The 25,869-nt window shown below is 32.4% G+C and overlaps 1 protein-coding gene across 1 annotated transcript in view; it reads right to left on the bottom strand.

The window, feature by feature from the left end:
• LOC132904912 (division abnormally delayed protein) overlaps positions 1–25,869 on the bottom strand; it is a 250,681-nt gene that overhangs the window by 212,393 nt on the left and 12,419 nt on the right. Inside the window, exon 2 of the mRNA XM_060955747.1 lies at positions 20,857–20,997. Within this exon, the coding sequence (XP_060811730.1) occupies positions 20,857–20,997 (141 nt within the window). The remainder of the gene's footprint in view (positions 1–20,856; positions 20,998–25,869) is intronic.

Raw genomic sequence — 25,869 nt, 5'->3', positions numbered from 1 at the left:
CGAGGAAAATTTCATTTTCTTCTTCAAATTCACAAGCAGCGCAATGTGATGTCGGAATTAAAGTTTCTCTATCTTTCTATGATTTTTTGTTAATATTAATAATAATAATCCTTGCGTATGATACAAAATTTCGTCTTATATATATTTGCTCGTAAATACAAAATTACATTTTCTCCGAAAAAATTAATTTTGCTATGTATGTAAATATTTGTTGTATACATATCTCTTAACTTGCTAATATACTCTCGAACTGGTTTCAAATTTTGTCAATATAATCAGCATAGTCTCACTATATACTGCGCACGTTTATGCAAATCTATACTTTTATAAACACGAACATAAACGAAACCTGCGCAAAGATTTTTTTTACCGACTATATAAACATTATAACGAGCGTTATACTTTAAATATTTCCTGTATTTTCGCGTATAACGGTGTTAAATTCTATGCAACGTTGCATCTTTGAATATTTTATAAATAGATAGACATGAACGCAATTATTCACAGCGCTAATGAAATTTCAAAAAGCTTCGCATAACATAACAGCACATAATACGTTCGCAAATTTTGTATTGTTCGTAACATTGTATGTAAATGTTCGAATACTTTCGTGAACCGTTGTATATCAGTCGCACAATTTTCAGGTAACAATTTCGAACTTTAGGGCAGGTGTTAAAGCGTGAACGAGACGACAAAAGTTACGAAAGAGAACAAGAATGGGAGCAAGTGCGTAGAAAAGCGTTGGATATTGAGATAGGAGGTTCGAGATTCCCTGTACGAGAACCTCAGTCGTGTAGGCGGCTCGTTCCGGATTCCTCGTCCACCTCCACCTCCTTTGACCGTTGTTTAGTCAGTCGGTTTCGTCCTCCGCCTTCGCTGCTCTCCTCGTTTCGTCGCACAGTGGGTGCGTGCCTTTGTGAAATCGTCACTGCGCCGACCCTGAGATGTCTCGAGGGTGGACGACTACATCGACTTCTCCACTTTTCAGACTACCACGACTACGTGCAATACGCGTTACGACCGCTAATTTGCCATGTTCCTTTATATCTCACCTTGCTGCCGGATCGTGCATTCGCCTGTTCGTCGAAAGCCACCGCGTGAATCGCTTTCTCGATTCTCACGACTCCAGTTCATATTCAACGTGTGTTTAACCCTTTGTATTATGAGGTCACCGTTGGCGACTATTTTTCCCCAAAATTCGTGAGTCACCGCGAGTGTCACGCATTATTCAGCTTGTAAAACACATCAGCAGAAGATTTTATTAAAAGTTGCTTTAGAAATATGTATGCGTACACTGCGTAAACTTTTGGTCATTCTTCTGAATTATGGCAAACATATAAAATATATCACAGATGGAATTCTTTAATATAATTTTAGCCTCTGATCTTGTCTCAGGCAATCGCGCGGCTGGTAGATGCTGATAAAAGCAATAACTGATATTACTCGCAATATTTTATACAATAATAATCCCCAGGAAAACAAATACAAAAGTATATCTTTCATATGGCAGCTTTTAGGAAATAAAAATTAGAATATCTACTAAACTAGTAGCTTTTCGACATAAATAAGTTAATAACATTTTTTATAGAGAATATCGAGCTGCATCGACTAATGTCTTAAGGAATATATAAATTTTACCAGATTTTATATTAATATTTATTAATGGAATTCTATGCTCCCTCGAGGCCCGCTCTCATCTGAAACACTTTCGCTAAGGATAATAATAGTGACATAAATCAAGATGTCAATATCAGGTGAGACATCCTGTATATTGTATAGTGTTACGCACTAATGAATCTTTAGACATCTTTGATTAAATGTATGAAATAATTTTTACCTCATATATTACACTACTCATAAAAGATATAACTTAGAAAAAACGAAGCTGCCACCCCGCTGGGGGTAGCCACCCACATGCTATATTTATTTTTATTTTATTTTTTTTTTTCACCAATAAGATATAACACTTTACCAAATGTCCATAAGGACAAATTGTAAAAAACCAAAATAAAATAAAAAAAAAATATATTACACTACGAATAATAGTTTAATTTATTTTAAAACGATATAAGGAAAATCAAGATATCTTTCTAGTCGAAATTATAGTAAAACATCTGTTCCAGGGTTCGCTATCCGTATCGGGACAGAGTGAAACTAACTCTGCAGGTTGCATATCCTAAAAGTATCACAAATATATCAAATTGGCAAGGCAAATTCCATGTGAAGATAAAATAGTGCAAAATATAGAGCTGGAAGAGTTGAAAGCCTCGTAAAATAAGCAACAACTCTGCAGGGAAATCTCGGATATTTTGATGTATAAAATGTAGTAACTATTCATAAACAAGAAAGGATCGAATAAAAGAGCGAAATCGCGCATAAGATTCAGTAAAAGTAAAAGAAAAATTTCACTGCCCGATTTAAGAAAGTGTAACACGTATCCTACATCTTGCATTATCATCTATTAAAATAGAGTAAAATTGTAATTGCGCATCGCAAGTCAATTAAAACTGAAAAATTACCATTTACAATGATATAAAATTATCAGTACTCTAATAAATGTAGGAATTGGTGCAGAAAACAAGGAAACATTTGATTCTCTTTCTCTTTAGAATTGGAATATTAAATGTACAATTAGAGAATTAATATTAATATATTAATAATAAATATTATATTCAGAATTTCAGAAGTAAAATACCATAAATTATAACAACATAGTTCAACACTTTTTCGCATTTATTTTGCCATTGTTTTACATTAACTTCTTCGTATCGAATAGATTTGTGAGAGAAGTAGAAAAAAAAAGTTTTTAAAGTTGGTGAATTTTTTGTATAGTGACAAGACCATAAGTATTTACTGATAACTATAATAATTTTCCATATTCTATAAAAGCGATTGATAAGACGACTTCAGTAAGTTACAGAATAGTATTCTGTTGGTTCTAAAGTATAAAGGTGAAGAAATTTGACAAAATGTTATAAAATTTCAATAATACCTACTTAATTGTTAATTGTTGAAGTCTATGCTGTTGTAGATTCTTAAGCTCATCCTAATAGCTTTCGTATAACAAAGATATTACATATGTACAACTATAAATCTAAAAATGAATTTATGTATCTACTTTTTAAGTCACTTGTGAAACAGTTGCTAATAGCATGAACACCGCGTATACTCTCAAATTATTCTGTTTCCAGTTTTCACTTTGTATTTACTTAATTAGCCATACGCTCACACGTAAACTGAATTCAATTACTTATAATATTTGATAATTAAATATGCAAATAAATGACTAACTAATAAATACAAACAGTGCATAACCATATGCATAGTACAACAACATATGATTATTCCTATATAAACGTACTCGTATGTTAATTTGAAAGATTCGTTATTATGCCCTAAATTGCAAGTACGAAGTAGCAAAAAGCCGTTTGCCTCGAGTTGCTGAACAACTCGATCTCTGTTTGCATTAAATTACGAGCGTTCTTGCAAACTTGGTCATATTTGAAAATATGCCAAAAGTAGAACTTTCAACTAAGTTGTTAATTGACCTCTCTACTCCGTCAGAAATGAAGATGTGTGTGATAACTTTATAAACGTAAAGCACAGCGTTACAAAGTTTATAATTTTTTTGAAAGATGATCTTTTATCGATGTAATAAATATCCTTAGGTCGTATTTTTCTTTTTTTTATTAAATATGTATTTGTATTAAGTCGAAGATGAAGTATAAAAAATTGATATACTTTTCGATTATTACAAAATTAATTTAAATTAACAGAGCAAACAAATTTCAAATACGCGTGCATTTTGAAAAAAACAAATACTAACGATAAAATTTTATTACACATTGTACGTTGCACGATTAATACACATAAATCTAATCCGATAAATAATTATATTTATACAAACATTGTTGTTTTAATTATTATTAATGCTACGTTTATCTGTGTAAAAAAGAAAATTTTCGTTCCATCTCGTATTTAAGGTTTTATCTTATGTATACTTCGTTCAATTTTGTGCTCGCTGATATATGTATGTGCAGTGAGATCAGATTACACACAACTTAAAACATGTGCCACACCTTTTGTGTGCCCAATTTGTCTTTCCACATCGTTCGTAAGAATCGTAGTCTCCGTCGCTATTATGTTGTTAGATTACTCATCTATCACGTATGTATCTTATAATTACAAAACTATTAGTCAACACTTGAGTAGTGACATTGACTCGAAAAACCTGCGATATGTATAGACGTGAACTTTCTAAACGGGCTTAAGAAACAATATTAGTATTCTTTTGCAGTTGTCACGCCCGTTTATTTATTATTTTTATATCGAATACCCAATTGAAATTCAACAAAATAACTACGTACTAATTGATCGATTATTTAATAACCTACCGTTTACAGCGAAACAGATGTAAGAAATTATAAATAAGAAAAGGATAATTCGAAAACCTATAGAAGAGTAAAAAATGAATTCGTAAGCAAGCAATGAAATACTTTGATATAATTACATATCAATTTCGCTAATTTATTGTTGTTACAAAATTTTAAGTATTAAATTGTGAATAGTAAAACAAAAATTACAATCCAAAGTGACACACTTCTGAAGATATAAATGATATAACTGAACTTTTTCGATAATTTCCATTTAATTGGGAATGCATATTTAATTTTAAATGATCAAAGTAGCAAATTAATCGAGGTTCTACGATACTTGAGATTCTCGAATTTTAAGATTTTCCTACTTTATAATCACCTAGTGAAATTTGGAAATATTTCCTTCGTTCGTTACGAAGATAATTCGCTATTCGAAGCTATGATTCACTATGAAAAAAATATTTCTAATATAATTAAAAAATAATTATTAATAATTTCCTTTTTTAAAGAATTCCTCTAAAAACTTTGTTCTAAAAGGATCGACATCCGGTTGCGATGTCATATTATACATATGAGTATATGAGTATTAATCCTGTTAGAACGAAGTCTTTATGAAGAATTCTTCCAAAATGTTCGTAGAGTTGTAGAGAATGTGACCTGAAAAGCTCACGAATTCCACTACAATTTTAATCTCGTTGAATTAAATCTCTACAGCTACATTCTGATGTTTTTCTACGGACGACTGCACACACTACACTTTGATAGAGCTCTGTTACTCTATAAAAGGCGTATTCGTGTTTCTCCTAGTTTCGCTAATGTAAATTTGTCTGTAGGAACTCGGTATCTTACAAATACTTGATAAGCTCGATCTTCAGGAAAGAGATATTTACTCAACCTTTATGTACAGTCTGAATTCTTTTTTTTTTTTGTGTGTTTCGTTACCTCAACGTTTTACGGTTGATATATGCACGGAAGATGTATTACCAACCAATTACTTGGTTCCGGTGTTCGTAATTAACTTTCTCACATTTGCAGGTGCTTAATTAGTTCGAATTACTTCGCCCATCTTTCATGCATTACAATTATTGATACCTAATTAATTCTGATAATTTTTGTTTTAATTAGGATTTTGCATTTTCTCTAATGATAGATTTGTGATACCTGCTGAGGCCGAGAAAGGAAACTGAATAAACAGTTACGGTTAATTAACTTTTATGAGCGTATTATTTTATATAATAAATGTTTAGATTAAAATTTTTATTTGAATACAACAGTTGCATCTTTTCTTCTGTAGCTTCTTTTTAATTAATGTCATAATTTTTTAATACCAAATATTATAAATTCTTACACTATTACTTAATTTTCTACTCATTCTATACTTTACGTATTATTATCGCTATTAATAGCAAACTATACTAACACGCAAAAAAATACACAGTTACGTGTAGTTAACTTTGCAGAGTGGAAATTATATAATGTTTCAATATACATATATATAACAATTCGCCGATACAGTTGCTTGTATTTTAAATAAGTTCAAGGTGCTTTTTAAAGCAAAGTTCGCTTTTCCCGGAATTATCTTACATTCGAATATTGCGCGCAAATTTCTTCATTCAATTTTACAATACCTCCTATCACCAGGTTCCGCTACAAACTAGGAAGCTAGTAAACGAAATCGAGAAACTAATATATATCCAGTGGCATAAAAAACTCTACCTTTACCACCATCATATGGATATATACCTACATATATGTCTTTCGAGCAAGGAGCTCATCCGCCGTGACGAAATGGCCACTCCACCACTGTCGGAGATCCTTGATGTTGGTCAAGACGGTACTTAAAACCAGGGGTTCGTTTTAAGGTTACGACTTGAGAGTTGCCAAGATACGTAAGCGCACGCCACTACCGATTGCTATTCGAGGAAGAGTCATTGCGATTCCCCTTTTCTCGACAATTCAAACGTAGTTTTGTACTGCCACGCAGCAATTGCATTTACAATTTATAATACAGGACATCTGCAAAGCTTTGCTCCAGTTTCAGTTCCAACTTGTCCTTGTCAATTGGTACTAAAGGTGGTAATAAAGCAACGTTTTTACGAACCCTGCTACATCAAAATATATAAAATTTATAGAGATTTTCTTGAGATAATACGTACTTCTCACATGGTAAGTTTTAAAACGACGAATATATAATTACCTATATGTACTATAGTTTTTGTTCGTAGTTTTCGATGTGAGTTAAGTAACTCTATTGAACAGGAAATTAAGTAAAATATAACGCCGATTATCCTAGAATAAGGAAGATAGAGATGTGCTAAAAAGTAGAATCATTCGGCGGAAAATAAATATTGAATGAACATTGGTTTCAAAATATTAGATTATCCCACTTTCCATTTTCCTGAAGATTGAGACGAGAATACTTCTCACCCGTGTCAAATTCGAGGAAAGATTACTTTCGAATCAAATCATTATGATACCTAAGAAATACACGAAGAAAGACTTGAAGCGATGATGCAAAATATACTTTGGATTAAAATTGAAACAATCAGATTTTATTTTCTCTCATCTAAGATATTTATGATTATTTTACGATTTCTAAAAATATTTACAAAATATCTGCTTCTCTGATTTTAGTAAACATTTAAATATTTCTTCACAAATATACAATACAGGTTCTGTTACTTAGCTATATCTCACCATTGCAACGATTGTTTGTAAAGTAATTTGTGAAAGCTGATAACGTATCAGTCTTGAGTCGTTACTCGATACATTTCAAACAGGTACGCAATGTAGAACATAATTCTACAATAACTAAGAAAATATTTGTACACACCCTTACTTCGTTTCCTACGAATCGTTATCGTAGAAGATTCTACATCTCATTTTAACAGAATACAGTAGAATTTCATTTAGTTGAATAACATTGTACTGAATGCTTAATTAAATGAACTCCTGCTGGTTGAATCTACGTACACTTGCTCGCGAAACACTTCATTCGAACACTAGAAACCTTTTACCAATATATTATATTGTAGATACGTTGTATGAAACATCCTAGAATTTCATTAGCATTGTTATGTGACTCGACCAACATGATTATGTTAATAATGCTTCAGACAAATTTGAAAATCTACTACTACGTAACACATATATTGTGTTATTTTTCGCAGATATATTTAAACGATCAATTATCCATTATATCGATGAAGTCTAAATATTCAGTGGAAGTATTCTTAACACTTACTACGTGTTTAAAAAGACTACTCGCGCTGTGTATTATTTTGTTTACTAATATATATTTGTAGTAAATATCTTGTGGCTCCTATATACATTTTCAGATCAGTTTCAAAAGTTATCGATATAATCAGAGCAATTGTGTTTGTTCATTGCGAGGATGAAATTTTCAAATATTTCACTAAATATATTATGCTCCTTGCGAGCTGTTCTCAAATAGCAGCGTAGACAATTTTCATATGCGATTGATTAACGTATTTTACAAATTTCAAAATTGTTCTTTTACGAAAGACTGACTTAACGTGTCTTTTTCCTGTGGCATTCGCTTTGAGCTTCTCAGGGCGTAACAATTTTTCTACTCGAAGCTATCAAAGAACTCGTCGATCGAAGAATGGATAAAGCATATGGATTGCAATGGATGCATTATAATAATTATAAATACAAATACATACTAAATATTGTCTATTTATTTCCTACCAATCTCGTTAGCTAACATTTAATAAAGAAACGATGTGTAAGTAATTACAGAATGTATCAAAGGAATATATGAAGTGGTTTTATGTGTTTAGAAGAATTCTCGGTGAATCAATTTGTCTTGATACAGATAACACTGACAAATGAATCCAGGAGTTGTGTGTACGATTAGCTATACGCGAATGATAAATGCTTGCTCGTTTATTTTGATCTTTTCATCAAATGATACTCATCTAAGAAAATGCAAATTATTTCGTATGGTAAAAACAATTCGATAATAATGCTACCTTTGACATTCTCTTAAAGAACAAGAGAAAGGAAGGGCATCAAGATCGTTCGTAGTTTGCATTTTGCAAGAAAGCTTGAAGAAAGTGGAAACTTGAGTTATTCGTAAAGATGCAAGTTGACAGGAAGAAATTAATTATCCTTTTCACTAGATAGCTGTTCAAAGTTATATTTACGTTAACTAACATCCAAGATCATCAGATAGACGATTCGCGCATAAAGTAATATTTCAGAAGCGCATTCTCATATGTCGAAGAAGCAAAATGTAAATTTCTGATACAACGATAAATTACGTAGCTTACAAATTGACAGAGCCGTGTGTTTCTAGAACGATAAATATACAGTTACGAACGTAAATTTCATTTGGAATAAAGCAATAAACCTCCCGTAATTTATCACGGCGCGTAATAAATTACTAGTTGCTCCAAGCCAAAATCGTTTGACGTATTACTTTTTTGCTACGAACGTGAATTATACGCAGCTTAAGACGTAATGGTATTGAGAAAATAATAGGACGATAGGTTTGTTTAATGAGCGATAAGTGATTAAAAAATTGCCAGAGCGAACAAAAGGTATAAATGTCCTTGATAGGATTTAAAGGATTTCCTTGATAGTCTTCATTAAAACAGAGGAAAGATTCTTTATATGGGTAGATTGAAAAACTGTCGTTTCAATATTTGAGATATATATATTGAGAATATTTGAAAAAATTGTCGTCTTAAATATTTGAGAGTGTATGTAGGTAGCGACAAAATTTTCCATATCTTATATTTTCGTCCTTTAGCTATCATAACAAAATAATTAAACGACACTATTGACAATAATCCCTGAAATTTGTATGTAACTGTGTACATGCTATTAATATATTTCTTCGTGTACTACATTCCTTCGTATATCTGCCGACTATTACCAGAACTTCATAGTACCCTCTTGAGATTAGTTGAAAATAGAGCTAAGACATTTAAAAACAAAATAAACTTGTTAATTTATTGAAACATGTGTATTTCATGACAGAAAACTAATAGATACGTTTATTAATATTCTACATATATATACTACATGTATACAGAAAATGATTATTATCGAATAGTCGTGAGATCTTTTGAATTCATTATATGGAAATAAATCAGTGACTTGTCGTAGAAATATTATTCGTCCACTTCTTGTGAAATCTAAGTTTTTATAAATGCTACAAATGGTTCTTGATTTTTTCTTTATACAGTATAAAAATCACATTTGTATCTAATTCGTTTCTATTATCTACATCGTATTTATATCTACTTCATAAATTCGTCAAAAGGAATATCTTTCTTTATTGTATTTAGCGTATACAGAGACATTTTCAAGAAATACAATTCACCTTTATCATTTTATGTTCTTGAAAGGGACCAATGTACAATTTGCAACTAATTTTATAATACTTGTTGATAGAGACAAATACGATACAAAAATAATCATTAACAGTAAACTTTGAATTTGCTTGATTTTCTACGTCATTTATTTACGTACTAAGAGGATAAAAATCGATTGAAAAGTTAGCAGGCTTCTTTGCAAAGAAATACGAATACGAATTGGAATATAATGGAAAAAGCAATCTACAAGATTTTCCGATATAATTTTCCATAGAGCTTGTACAGTTGTCTGGCAAGTCGGAGGCGACAACTACAAACGTATAATACAGGAAAATCAACAAGAGAGTAATAAAGAATGCCGTACCGTTACGTTTCACGCCATTATTCAATCTTTCAGATATTCAGAAATATGATTTATGTTCTCTGCCTTAGGAATCTGCGCTGTATTTCCCAGTTGCGATGGCTACGATTTATCGCCTCGCTACCAAACTTGTATTTTCATTCCCTTCTTTCGCAAAAAGATCTACTTCTGAAGTTTAATGCAACCGCGCGTAACCTGTGTCCATACATATTCAGCTTTGTTAATTTAATTTATGGAACTGTCATACAAAGTATATTACGGTCACGTTGAAAGAAGTAATCGATCGTGAAACATCTTTCGAGCACTTTATTCATCGGTATGGTGATTTTATATCGCTTATCTTCTTTTTTTTTTTCTCGTACAGAAATAGGAATATTATGATCGTAACTTCCATTTTTAAATATGATTAATTTTAGTTTAAATACTGTAACGGAATAATATTATGAATGAAATATTTATTTACTTGGGAAGTCATTATTTTCTTTTTTTTTTTTTTTTTCAAAATCCTAATCCGCACTTGGTGGTGTACATATCTGCTCAAAAGTATATGAACGTTTACTTACTTTTTACAGAATGCAATTTAGTTACGGTATTACAAACAAAAAGAACCACAATTTCATCCTCTAGTGGCAAGCTAATGATCCGTATATACTTGAGCGCTTATTATTCGCCAATTTAAAATCATATTCTGTTCCGAAAAAAGAATAATTTTAGATTCTACGTTGATCGAAGATATTTTTCTCTCTTTAGTATTATAAACCAGTTGAAAAAAAGCACTGTACATAAAATTAATTTGTTTTCTGCGTTTAAATCTTGCCCAATGTTAACAATTTTACTACGACAATTAAATATTGCAAAATAAACAAGATTGTGTTCCAAACACTGGATCATCAAATACTACTCTTCCTTAACCCTTTGAGTGTTCAGTCTCTACATCGTTTATGAGCGTTTATCGACTCAAGAAGAAAGTATTCAATCACTTACGATAGCAAACTGTTTTATACATATTATACGTGTTATATAAAATAATTTGAAATTTCCTTAATGCTATAATGAATTATGTTATTATATATATATTGGTGAAATTTATCTGGAAAAAATACATATGGAAGTTAGAAAATATTTATTGCGAATATGTAGTTACTGAAAGATTAGCATACAGTATGAATAATATGTTGTAAACATATAATTAATACTAAAAGCAGTCCAACTAAATATCGAGACTTATTCATGTAATAAATAACTGGCAAGTGTGATTATGTTAGTCATATCATGTCGCATCACGTGCAAAATTTTTTGTGTAAGTGTTCAAATATTTTCACGAGCCACAGTATATATTTTAAACAAATTAACGACAAGCGAATAACTGCATACTTAATCACGAATTAACAAACTATATTTATAAATTTAGATCATTTATCTGAGAAAACTGAATACTATCTTGAAATTAAGTACACCCCGATGCTCCTAGATGTTTGGTTATTTTAGTGAACACTCAAAGAGTTAAACACAGTCTCCAAGAGTACCTTAGGCTTTCTGATCCTTATTAATCGTATTTCACATACATACATGTATGTAATATAGATCGAGTATGGATATTAATCGAACGTCAATGCGATATTAGAGTGCAAAAGTTTCAAAAACCAGTTAATACGATTATAGCTCTATAGTTGCCTAATACGCATTTATAATTAGTAACGCGAGATATTTGCAGTGAACGTGAGGAAACTGAACGCACGAGCAATTGAAATGAAATATTCTTATCCAGGCGCCGATTTTACTAATTGGTCACGAGAGAACGATAAACACACGACAGAGACAACCGAAACTGACGGCGTTGCGCAACGCCGAGAGAAATTTTGTCCGACGTTCTGTCATGAGTTTAAAATAAATTACTGCGATGCAGGCCGATGACCTGGCCCGCCCAACACGTGCAAAAATCTTTTTCTCCCTCCAGCAGCTCGCCACACGCGGAGCCGAAAACGTGCTCGGAAGAACACGATCCAAGAACGAAGATTCCTAATTGAGAATGCTATCGCTAAGTAGCGATTTCTGTTTGATACTTCGTTCCATGTTCCTTCGAGATTTTCTAATACTGTAAGAATTCAAATCATTTCGAACGTGATTCGATATTTTAGCCACTGCATGCTAAATATGAGTCCGAGTTGTGATTTGTCGAATAGTTGAGAATATGAATTATGTGTTAACACATTGTTTATTTCAAAGGTTATTTGCTTTTTATCATCTCCTAATTTTATCTAATAGTATTCTTTTTAATTAGATTGCTGATTAATTTAGACATAGGTACCACGAGAAAAGTGAAGTAAATCAATTTTTTATTATTTTTACATTTATATTTCTCATTTCTTATTAACGTTTTCCTTATTAATCTAGAGTATCAATCAATTCGCTCTAGAATATCCCATTACATACTACTACCACAAATTTATCAAATATTCTGAATAGCATTTAAATTCACATTAATTCATATTAATCTAAAAATTCGGCGACACTTTTCACATAAATTTATTAAATTAGCCGATCAGTTGTTGATAGATCGCGGATATTCATGCATTTATGAATAAAGTCCGAGGTGCATAAAAGCACAGAATGCATATAATATGCAGACGTACAAAATATTCGAAATATCCTACTCGATATAATATTTAATGGGCGAAACAAATCTCCCCTTATGCTCTATTTCTTCAATTACATCGATCAAAATATATACAAATCTACGAAATCTAATTGAAAAACTAGCGTACCTAAAAACAAAACTATAGCGTATTCGAAGAAATTTAAATTATTTCAAATCACGTCACTAGCTGCAATCTTCTTTTAGCAGAGTCAAACGTAAAATTTCGGGATTCGCTATCATATCGAGTGGTCTATCGTAACTTTATCCATGGAAATTATCCACGAAAGTTCGACCCGACATAATTGAGTCGTACAATTAAAAATATTACAAGCTCCGCGACACTTAAACTCGAAACTCTATCAACGATACCCTTTGCAGACACGCGTAAAACACAAGTGCATAAATGCTTGCTCTGAGGACGTTGTCACGTTCGCTGGCAACTTTTAATCGTGCATTTAACCCTTTCCCATCCACGGATAAGATATTTCGTGACGCAACCTGTCTTTCGTGCGACACTTTCGATGAGATATCAGGCGTGTTTTTTCATTAACATATCCCAGACAAACTTAAGATATCTTGTCTTTCGAATTTTACAGCCAGAGGCAGTTCAAAAGATATCTGGCATTTTCTATCTATTAGTCACCAAAGTTAATCCGATGATTCCAAAGAAGCAAACTTCGTTCGCCTCTCATCGTAAATATAAAAATTATGATCGTCCAACCTAGACATTCGAAAGATTATCGAAAAAATGTACGTAGTTTAACCATCGTTTCTTTTCTTTTTTTTTAATTAAAAGTTTAAGGTCACGTACACTTTGCAAGATTATGAGATAAACAAGCTATGTCTATACGACTATTGTAGATATTTATACAAGTGAAATGGAAATGGAATTAATTATTACTATTTAGTTGTAACATTAATTTCTTACAGAGCATTGCTGAAGAAAATTATGAATATGTTTCAGACTTTAGACCGTCGATATCAGGGTCGCATAAGAAAGAAGTAACGCAGAGAGCGGAGAGACAGAGCTATCTGGTTTAAAAGAATAAATAAAGAAATAAAATTTTCAAATACTGAATAAAAGAAGAGGAATTATTGCCCAATAACAAGACTATAATATTTAGAAGCCTTGTACTGTTTTGTTATGTGAGTTAACTTTCTAATGTAGATATCTCGTCTGTAGATGCGATGGGTTTAACAAAGGCCATCGATTTTAACAGAAAATCAAGATCATCCTATATCAACGGTAGACAGTCCGATGTTCAATTTAACAATACATACGTTTTGCATCACAATGTACTTCGTATTACGCGCACAGCAGGCAAACGCGATACGAATTAACTGCCACGACATCCATTAAATATGCCCAAAACCGAACGAACCGATCTCCGCTGCTCGATAGTCTTGATTCTAGATACTCGTTAAAATTTCGTTGAAAATGCGAGGGAATCGAATGCAACCTGACGTGCACAAGCCGTAAATAGTCCGGAATGGAAACATTAATGTAATTCGATCTCGAGATAATTTTCCATATAGCCGGGCAAGACTCCATTGTTCGGCATTGTCCGCGCGAAACGTGTCTCACGCGTGTCGAGGCTCATGAATGCACCAGCAACAATAATAGCAACGCTCTCCTGCTGGGTGGAACTGCGAGTGCACTTAGAATCGCAGCGGTCGTACTTGTTGATGTTTTAACAACCCCACGTGCGAAAACGGAATGTAGAAGGCAACACTTTTAACCCCACTGATACCATCGACATTCTGCCTTTTAAAGGAATACATACCTGGAACGTGGGGTTCGGTCGATTTGCTCCAAGTCTGGATCGTTTTGCGGTTCGACCGCGACTTGCCAGCTAATTGCCCGTGTAATCGTATTGTTTGCGGTAGAAATATTAGTTACAGAAATGGATCGACTCGTTTTGAATCGATGTTGTGGACCGTGTTCCCAGCTGAGATCGCTGCATCGAACCGTAAAGCGAAGGCAAGAATCAATCGAGCCTTTTAAAAGCTCGTTACCGATCGATTCCACTTTCTGTAAATTTCTCAATTTTGTTACCAAGATTTTTTTTTTTTTTTTGGTTATTTTACAATTTGTCCTTGCGGACATTTGGTAAAGTGTTATATCTTGTTGGTGAAGAAAAAAAAAATATAAATAAAAAATAATATAGCATGTGGGCGGCTACCCCCAGCGGGGTACCAGCTTCGTTAATCTTGTTACCAAGATACACGATTAACGTTCAATTTCGAAACAACAAACGATTTATTTCCATAAGTTCGTTCATCGCAATGGTATGATATACCTAAATATAAATAATAGCGAACTCTTCGTCCTCGGCAACTCTCTTAAAACACTAACATTCTCAAGTCTTAACGATCATGTTGAGGCAACCGTAAGTTACATAGCAATCGAGGTAAAGAAGATACACAACGTTCTCAACTTTCATATCAACAGCGTTAATTCTCGCTAAAAAGGTAACTCCGATGCGGTAGGTAGCTCGAAGGCGGTTATCGGCGACAAACGAGGACAAATGAAGACATTGTTAGAGAGCGTGTCTCGATACGAAACTCGCACCTTGCAAAGAAATAAATTTCTCGGTGTATTGTCGACGCGTAGCTAATCTCATTACGGCAAACAAAGTTACGGTACGGCTCAACAAAAGACACCCATACCCGCATGAACATTAGAATTGAATACGGCTAAAGTCTAGCCGCTTCTCTACAGTTTTGTTAATTGAATAACACCTAGCGAGGCATCAACGCGTCCGTGATGCATCCACGATGCATCCGCTTTGCAACGGAGAAGCATGGCCGCAGGGTGAAACAACCTTCTCGCGATAATTACTACTAGCACATTGCGTGGCCGAATGGGCTGGCCAGTCTCAAATTCGTGGCCCGGAGGTTTCGTGCAAGCTGTACTTTCCATAAAGGGAGGAAGAGAGAAAGATAGAGGAGGAGGAGGAGAGAGCACCGAACAGCATAGCAAGTTGCAATGCACGCACAACCTTATACGGATGCGAGAAAGCGAGCTCTGCCTCTCCCTTGTTCCCCTCCCGCCTCAGCTGTTAACCCTCCTGATCCGGACCGTGGAACCCGGTCCTGGACATCAAACAGGACCAGATATGCTGTGTTGCGGCGCCAAACTGGTGTATGTGCGACTACGCTCCACTCTCTGGACCAGGTGCAATCGACAGGTCGCTGCCGTTGCAACCGCAGGATAACGTTCGTTTATCGATCGTCGTGGGATCGGAAACGAATACGGCTGTTCAAAATCTTCTCGAGATCGTTGCCCATCTCGCGTTACAACGTGTCTAATTTCGAAAATCTTTTGCCTCGTAGTATTGCATTTTTATGTTTTCACTGTTTTATTTCTTTTCTTTCCTTTTCTATGGAATGTTAATCTTTTCTTCATCTTTTCTTCATCTTTTCTTCATCTTTTCTTCATACGTATACCATATATATATGGACGTTCTTAAATTATTGCCAGTATACAAGATATAATTTAAATAAAACTCTTTAATCTAACTTTTGCCTCTGATCTTATTATGAATATTTTATTAGCTGTTTATGTAACACAGTGATATTATGTAAATTAATATCGCGTAATAGTAAGTAATATTAAGTAAAATATATTAATATGAAATAAGGAATATTTTTCAAATATACGAAATGATACGAAGGTATCGATGTATGATATTATATAACGTGTTATGATACACTATATCGTAAATTGCATCGATAGCAGAGTAAAATGTGCATATTTATAATTAGAGAAACAATTTTTAGAGTTTTTTACAAAGAAATGACCACCACCCTTGCAGTGTCTTTTTACATAAAACTAAGATTCATTTAAATAATAAAATCTACATCAATATTATATTTCTCGTGAATAATCGTTCTGAACACTAACGATATCAAAGAACCGCAATTTTATAATTTATCATCGTGTATTAAAAAGGTAGATAATATATCTTGTTAATGCGTTTTACTCTTGAAAACGTAAAAACGCACGTCTTTACATTTACACTAGCCATAGATACTTGCAATGGCTAAATCCTCTTAAGCCCGACGAACTGTAACAAAAGCATTACAGAACAATAAAGGAATTCGAAGTCAAAGAGACAATGGCGAACAAAGTTACTAAATAGATCGTCTTCGCTCCGCAAAGCTTTTCTATTCTTACGATGGAACGTCAAGAGAGAGAACCTACGCAAGAACTTCGCCAGGATTAGAAACCGACTATTTTCAGTTTATTTCTCATACTTCGCTTCCTATTCTTTTTCCTCCCACCTTTCTCTATTTTCTCCGCTTTTGGTTACTATTATTTTTCCAAGCTACTAATATTTATTTTCTTACTCGTGGCATTCATAAACGATTTAAACTAGCAATTAAATTTCGATATATCATAAAACTAAAAGATAAATAATATATTTAGATCGAGACTTAATAAATGATTCTCAATTATCATTTGAATAATTAAGCTTTCAACACTTGGACAGAAAAGTCTCGGATTGTCAATTTAAAAATAACACACTGGAATATCAAATATGTCAAATTTTGATATAATATTTAATTCCTAGGGAACAGAAAATTTTGTATAAATAAATCATTTTTCACTTTAACTGTTGTTCAAAGAATACAAAGTTGCACGTAAAATTCATAGATTAAACAATTTTAAAGTGATCTACCAGTCCTTTACTCAAAAACAGTCAAATCAATAATTTCGATAAACAGTTTCATCGAAAAATGAGTAAGCTAAAACGAGTATATTATGAAACATAGAATCATAAAAGCTTCGATAAATCATATTTGTGCCAGTGACTATGAAAGCCACCTGAGTCATATATTTTTCATTTCGAGATATTTAAAGTTTTGCGAATTCTGAATTCTGTTAACGACGTAACAACCGACTCAGTGCAACGGTATCATCAATTGCTACTGCTTTGCAAAGATATTTTCAGATTGTTGCAACGTTAATAAACGTAACACAAAGTGAATGATAAATTTATTTTTTTAAGATCCTCGATTTAGGTCACTTTCATAATCACCGGCACACATATACAAATCGTTACGCGCGTATATGTTACATCTAACAAACTTGATAAGCGCGCAAATTTAAAAAATTGAAACGCGTGACGCGAGACATTCTTATAAAAACTTTGCGAAACGATATTGTTTAGCATGTATTCAATATGCGATCACATACAGGGTTTCTTATACTTCTGAAGAGAATTCTCAGCTTTCTCCCCGCATTGGTATCGAATCGGGGAACTTCGCGGAAGACAATAGCCAAGTTTCGAGAGTTCGGCATTGCTCGCGTTTCTTATTCCAACGATCGCGTAGTTTTAGCTACGCTATTTCCCAGTTCCTGCTTACGAATTTAAATTTACCTCGGCCACGCGTTTACAGAGACCATTCCGTGAAATTCAGCCGGAGACCCATACCATTTTTACGTCATATCGCGAAGCGAATCGAGCAGCGAAGGAAAAAAGTCACCGGCAGAAGAATAGAGGGGTGAAAATGGAAAAGAGTAACGAAAAGGGACCGAACGAGGGTGTGGAACGCGTAGAAAGAGACGAGGGAAAGTAAAAAAATTTCGAAAGCTGCAACGCGAGCTGAACGTGTCTAGAAAGAAGACAGAATAGACGAGGAAAAGCTGAAGGGCACGCGCCAGGAAGAGAAACTGAAAGAAAAGCTAGGAAAACCACCACCACCATCATCACTAGTACCGCTACCGGCATCGGCGGTACATCTATACAGTATTGCTATCGAGAGCTCGATTCATATTTAGTCGCGCTCGTTCGTTTCCCGCCAAGACTTTTTCAAGCGGTTACAGTTTTTGCTTTTCCACAAATTTTCCAACGATGCTGCTGGTAGGCATACTTTAACAAATGCACAATTTAAGAGGAAGGAAATATTCGGGTTTACTAAAACTCGATGGATTATGAGCCTTTACAGTTGAAAGACATTTTAAATATCTTTTGAAATGGTTGAACGATTACCTTTCCTTTTTATTCGCACTCTAAGCTCTAATTGAACAATGGAATGAAACATCCCATGAATTTTTTATTAAAAGACATCAAAGTAGTCGCCAGATTTAGATCCTTGTCATCGTATCATTTTGTATATTTCATATATATATATATATATATATATATATATATATATTTGAGTATGTATTTCTTTTTAAATGCGACACTTATAAAGTTTACACGAATTGATCGTGTTAGAATATTTTCTAAAAGAAAATAAACAAAGTAAAGTGGACAAATTTATAAAACTTATATGCTGACTACAGATAAATATGTACAGATAGGTACAACGATATGTAAGGATGAGCAAGTGCAAAGATAATGTAAAATATCTAACATAAGACATATTTCATAACGTTTCGAAGATAAAACATGCTTTTATTCAAATTTCGCTTCTTTATCCGTATCAAACATAAAGTATAAATGTCCTTGCCCTATTCACATGACACAAAAAGAACTGTGCCAAGAGAGTTGTCATTTCCAGCACAAAGGATTAAAATTCTTCCGCTTTCCTCTGTGATAAAAATTTTTCAAATTTTACGACGCGAACGTTTAAGATATTAATCAACGATGGACAATTATCTACATATTATGAAGTGAAGTATCAGATAATTTATTTAAGCACAGGTAAATTACTTTTACACAATTTCGTCCATAGAGAGCTCTATAATTTTCAACTGTGGCAACAAAATGTTCTTTATTTTAATATATCATTCTGTAAATATTAAGCTTGAATTTACAAATTTCGCACAGCTTTTCCTTTAGTCCTTTAATAATAATAATAAAATAAGTCCCAAATTTTCACCTTTAAGATGAATTTTCTCCGTCTTCGTTTTTCTTCCAACATGAATATGTAACACGATATCTAATATTATGTATCTGCTACTAAATAGAGACATTTACGGTAACAATGAAATTGATTAATTTACACAAAAATAAGATTCACAGTGCGTCCTATCGTAAATATGGCGATAACAAAGGGAAGAAGAAGAATTCCTAGCAAACAACTTGGAAGAAGAATATTCCGACGGGGATGAATTTAGTAAATCACCAACTGCGGTACTTATCCAAAGTCGTGGTGAAACGCTAGGTCTCGATGGAAAACAAGAAGAAACAATGAAGAAAGATAAGATGATAGGAACGGTGAAGGGGATAAAGGAAGATAGACAGAGAAAGTGCGAGATAGGAGCGAGAAAGAGAATGTGTGCACGTTCCAGTTGGCACGTAAAAATAGTTACCTCGGTTTGGTTTTGCCAATTTAAGAAACTGTTTCGCTCAATCCCATTTCTGGAACTCTCAGCAAGGCTACAAAATGCCCCATTCGAACGATCTGTCGTTACTATGCTGTTTCTCTCCTTCCCACCCAATCAACAAAGAGAAGACAGATAGATCAACCTCGTGGTTATGGCAATCGCTCACTGCTGTCTGTTAATTTTACCTCACGAGAAACCTACTTGTTATCTTATGCCATTATTCCAATAGAAATTGTATATCGCTACAAGACAATTAGGGAATCAGGTTCGTGCATAATTCGAAAAAAAAAACAAATTTTGTTGTAATAATTAAATTAAATATTATTCGTACATGTAACAATTACTTGTTCGGGTAAAGCACCTAATATTGTCAATTGCGAATTTAATGCATCGATAAGAAAATAATAAAAATAAAGAAAAATTAATAATGGCGTTAATGATTTGTAACAGTATCTCACATTTCCTCTTGAGATACTTTGGCTATCAGATAGAAAGATAAAAGCATATTCTGGTACATAATTAGTTACGTTATGAAACAAAACCAGTTAAAAATTATAATTGTCAATTCTAAAATAAATACAATATTGGTATTGACAAAATATGTTTCCAATGTTTATAACGATGTCTCGCTTTTTTATTTTGGAGTACTTTAGATATTAGACTCAAGAGTATCTATAACAAATTAGATCCTTAAATAGTAATATATTGTAGCTGGTTTACGTCCTTTCGTCTTGAAACATATTCCATTAGAAGATATTTTTTACAAAAAATATAACGAAAGAATATTTCCATTTTTTACTCGCTTGTTGAAAGGTTTTAGTTACTTCATTTATGGTAGAACATGTTAGACTTACCCCTTAGTGCATCCGCCGTTATTGCCAGAAGACCTTGCAAACTTCTGCTGTGGTGATGGATCAAGTCATGAAAATCTGCCCTGGCTTGATGTCTTAACTGTTCCTCAGTCTCCCGGTTGCAGCACATGCCATCACAAGTTGCTGAAATAAAATTTGATGTTTGAGTTTATACCCGAAGTTCTTGAATACTTTGTCCAAGATACATATACATGTAGGTAAGTTATATAATTACAAAATTTTCTAAATTATTTTATTAACAGCAAATATTCTAGTAGTAGTATTATGTTCTTAGTTATGCAATGATTAACTTACATGGTACGATATACCATAATTAAAATAGCAAAATTAATCGTTATTTCTTTGTTAAAAATAATTATTAACATTATTTTTTGTTGTAATAAACAATACCAAAATATGATTCAATTTAATGTTATTTACGCGTTATGGTTTTATAGTACATTGTAACTCCTATTAAAGCTATATTTAATTTCTATTATCAAAAATTTCAACAATTTTTTAAACTATTCTTATTCTGCCTGTCTGAGGGTAACAAATGTATAGCATTAATTATGTGGTTGTCATAGAGTAGGAAGGGTAGAAAAGTGTGTATGTCGGGAGTGAGAATGTGCGACAGAGATACATGAAGTTTGCATATGGTAATTAAGAAAAAATTGTAAACCAAGTCCAATAAGTAATATATATGTATATATTCTATCACTTTACATGATAGAAAGCCTCTTCTGAAAATATTATATCAAGAATGTTAATTTACATTAATTTCTTGAAAGTATTATTTCGTAGAATATTGCACGGACACATTTATCGACAATAACTTTCTCAAAAGAACGATATGTAGGATAAGTCACTGTTTGTCAAATTTTATAAACATTAATTTGGAAAATTTAGAAAAATAAAAAGTAATTTTTATCGTCTAATTAAAAAATTTTATAATGATTCGCAAAATGATTTTAATTTTGAAATTTTCTAACTTAGAAAAAATGCAAACATCTTTTAGAAACATTGCATAAATTACGCATGTATTAAAAGAATAAAAAACTGTACAAGCTTGTAAAATAATGTGTATGCAGGTATATTATAAATTACAATCAAATGTGTATGAAAGAAGAAATAGATGCTTGTTTACAAATAAAAGAGCAAATTAAGAATGTTTTCGTCGCGCCTTATCTTCTCTTATAATGATCAAGATTATCTTCGTATTGCTTTTTTTCACTTCATTAGCAAACCAAAGTGTTTATCTACTTTCATTAATCATACCAAAATATGTTAACATCTAACGTTAAAAAATTTGTATCTTGTACTACAAATTAAATAATCTAATATTTAGAAAAAAATGTCCTGTTTCTAACTGTTAACAATTCATATTAATAAATAAGAAAACTTAGATTGGTCATGACTATCTGATGTTATTAACGATGAAATAAAAAGATCAGAATTGCACTTTTAAATATATAAACACATAGTAAATATGTTTACAAATTTGACGATAGTGAAAATTATAAAATATATTCTACTCAATTAAATCTAAGTAATATTTTGAGGATTTTAATTTACTTCACATATAAAATTTCTAATACGGAAATTGTAAAAAATAAGATATGGTTTAATATTTGATAATATTTATGGTAATATCTAAAATAACACAGGACAAAAATTATAAGCAGTATTGAAAAATTAAAAAATTGGAAATTATGAATTGTTCCTTCAAAAAATATGCTTCCCCTACACATGTAGTATTCTATTTTTGCGTGCAAATTACGACATTACAAACAAGTACAATGTATACGTATTAGTCAAAGTGTCGATGACAAAAGCTGTTGTAAGAACGAAATAAGTATAGGGAAGAAATGTTTAAGTTCGGTATACGGTCGTCTTCGAAACACATAGTAATTCTCACTGTGGAATTATTCAGGAAGTCACAGTAATGATAATACATTTCAAAAGAAAAGTGTGTAGCAAATAGCAATTTACCTCGTGGCAAATAGTACCTACACTAGCTTATACGCCAATTTAAAAGAGATCGAAGCACCATTAAAGCTTAACAAACGACGCGTCATCGAGGTAAATAGAGTTCGCTGCTTTATGGAGCACGTAGTAGACAGGATTGGTCGTTGAACGTTTCAACGTTAATCGATCGAGCAAAGGTGAAAAACGATTTCAATAATCGTTCGACGGTTCTTTCTACAGCCCAATTTACCGTGACACGAAAACGCGAAGTGGACGTCTTGCATCCCGTGGCGTCTCCTTGCAATTACAGTACGACGACGATTGCTCGATAAAATACGATAGACTTGCATCTATGTCGCAAGGGTCATGAACGGACAAATAGAACGAGGCTAACGGGATCCTCAAGAGATCCTGGCTCGTTCAAATAGGTCCTTCTGGCCTCATTCTACTTTTCACATCATCCCACCCGCCACCAATTGTTCGTCCTTACTGCAAACCTACATACGTGCGCCCCATTTTACCCAACATGCGCCAGCGTCCGTGCATATAATTCCATCCCTCATGGTCATTGCGCGAAAGTTTTTACACGATCACGTGATGTGCCTTAAAACGAAGCGAAATATCAAGAGAAACGTTTACAGCTACATAAAATAAAATAGCCTTAGGAACGTGTATCAAATTTAAAACAATACGTTTATAAAAATTGTTTGACGTTTGAAATACTTTCAGAATTTTTTATTGTTTACAACAGAGAAATGCATTCTTTATTTATCGTTTGAAATATCCAATCAATGTTTAAATTAATACTCGAATGTCCTTGTACTTATTGAGATTATCACTTGTTTGTGGTCAGTTGAGAAGTAGAAGAAAAGGACGAGGAATGTGACGAAACAGTTTTATTAGCAAGTCAATGTATAATACTTTAATCCACGAATGTTCTATGGTTTTAGCTTCAATATCGTTTATAAATAAATTTTTACGTTCTTATTAAACATCGAAACGAAAAATGAACGGGACATTTTTTTAAACATACACAAATTAGAAATAATGTAAGTATGAAAAGTAGGATTTCCAGAGATTTAGCGTTTCAGATGCTTGGTGATTTTGGAACAAAACGAAAGATTCTAAGAATATTAATCGAGAAAAATGTACAATGTATCTGTATCATGATTTGAAAATACATCGTAAATAGAAACACGAATATCTATCTTCTACTGTCGTATCTTAGAATATAACATTTTATAATTGGTCGAAGGTAATCTTATAACTGATAGTAAGTACATCAATCATTAATGTTTCTTTTTAAAGAGAATAGTACTATCATAATTATGATTTGATAAAGTGATGATTTATTGCTATTTTTTAACAAAAAATAACGATCAATATAGAGTATTAAGGCAAAATTGAATACGTTGATAATTAAAAAAGGAAATTATCTCTTTCCTTTTGTATAATGTATAAGAATATTTTATAATCTTAAAGCAAAGTTGCAATCTTATAAAAATAAACATTACACTTTATCAGTCTAAATGAATGATTTGGAATTAGGCTAAAACCTAATTTTATAATTAGAAGCTAAATATAAATAAATCTGAAAATATTCAGATAACATATTTGATTTATAAAACTTGTGATCAGATACACACCAAATGGGAAAGAATTTTGAAGTAAAAAAATTTGAAGAAATGTATAATAATCATTTTATGTGTAACCTAATTGGACAAAATACCGCGTAACAGGAACTATAAAACCAAATTAGCTTTCATAATTACTGTACACTCACGGAGTTAAAAAAATGAGCTATTGCTCAATTGTTAGTAATTCGAGAATGACAGCAAATTTAATTTATTATGTATATAAAATAAATTACACTTTTGCTAATTGTCCCTTATCGTGTTCTCGATATAAAGTATATCGTATAAGAAAATTTTTTATAACGTCCTAAAATTGACATCTTTGATAAGATTGAAAGAAAATTAAAAATGATCTTATAAACTGTCTTATAATTAGATTCCATAAAAAGGAATAAATTATAACAGAAATACAACGATGCAAAATTTAAAGTTTAAGTTTAGTTTAATATTCTCTAAAAATTTCTTTAAACATTATTTCTATATCTTCGACTATATTAAAACCATTTTAAGGAAATAACGAAAGTGAAATGTATTAAACAGAAAATGCTTTCAACCAACAAACCAAAATGCTAATTGTCTCTTATCGTGTTCTCGATATAACGTATATCGTATAAGAAAATTTTTTATAACGTCTTAAAATTGACATCTTTGATAAGATCGAAAGAAAATTAAAAATGCCAAAAATTTCATCAATTCACGTACTAAACAATTAGGTCCAATAATACATTATTAAATTTCGTATCATTTAGTAGTATCTTCGTGTAAGAAAAGTGAAATGCAGAACCCGATAAGAAAACGCTTCATTGGAAAGTAAGCATATGTGTAAATATTTTTTCTAGTCACTTTTAAGAACACTTAACGAATCAAAATTCTGCGACGTAACGTAGCAATATAACATGCATACACATTTTGTTACAACACTCACAAGGATGAGCATCAGACGATTCTGTCAATTTAATTTCATTTAGGACCACTTAAACGGTCACAGTGCAACAACCGCCAAAATACCAGAAGGCGACCGAGCACACCATTTGTGAAATTTAAAAGACCTAAATGTACGCTGCAAATTACTTTTGCCAGCGATATTAGTCCAACCTTGAAACACTGCGTAGCTTAAAATCATTTCAGCGTCTTCGCTATTCTCTAGATACTTATTGTCCAAATAAATAATAATAAAGACTCGGCCGAATATAAAAAGCACCAATCTTGTACAGTACGTTAAATCGCATATCTTGCTTCTACTATTATGCAATTTTTTATTTTTTATATTTCATATATATGGTTATTTGTGAAATTTAACATCAATTTATTCATTTATTGTATTTGTTATGTTATAGTTATTTATTTGGGACTTCTACATTACTACGCACAATATGGTTTCATAGAATATTAAATAATTACGATTATAAAATAT

The sequence above is a fragment of the Bombus pascuorum genome, chromosome 3, assembly GCF_905332965.1.
Source record: "Bombus pascuorum chromosome 3, iyBomPasc1.1, whole genome shotgun sequence".
NCBI classification, from domain to species: domain Eukaryota; kingdom Metazoa; phylum Arthropoda; class Insecta; order Hymenoptera; family Apidae; genus Bombus; species Bombus pascuorum.
Note: the sequence above shows the minus strand (reverse complement) of the source record. Positions and strands in the feature narration are given on the sequence as shown.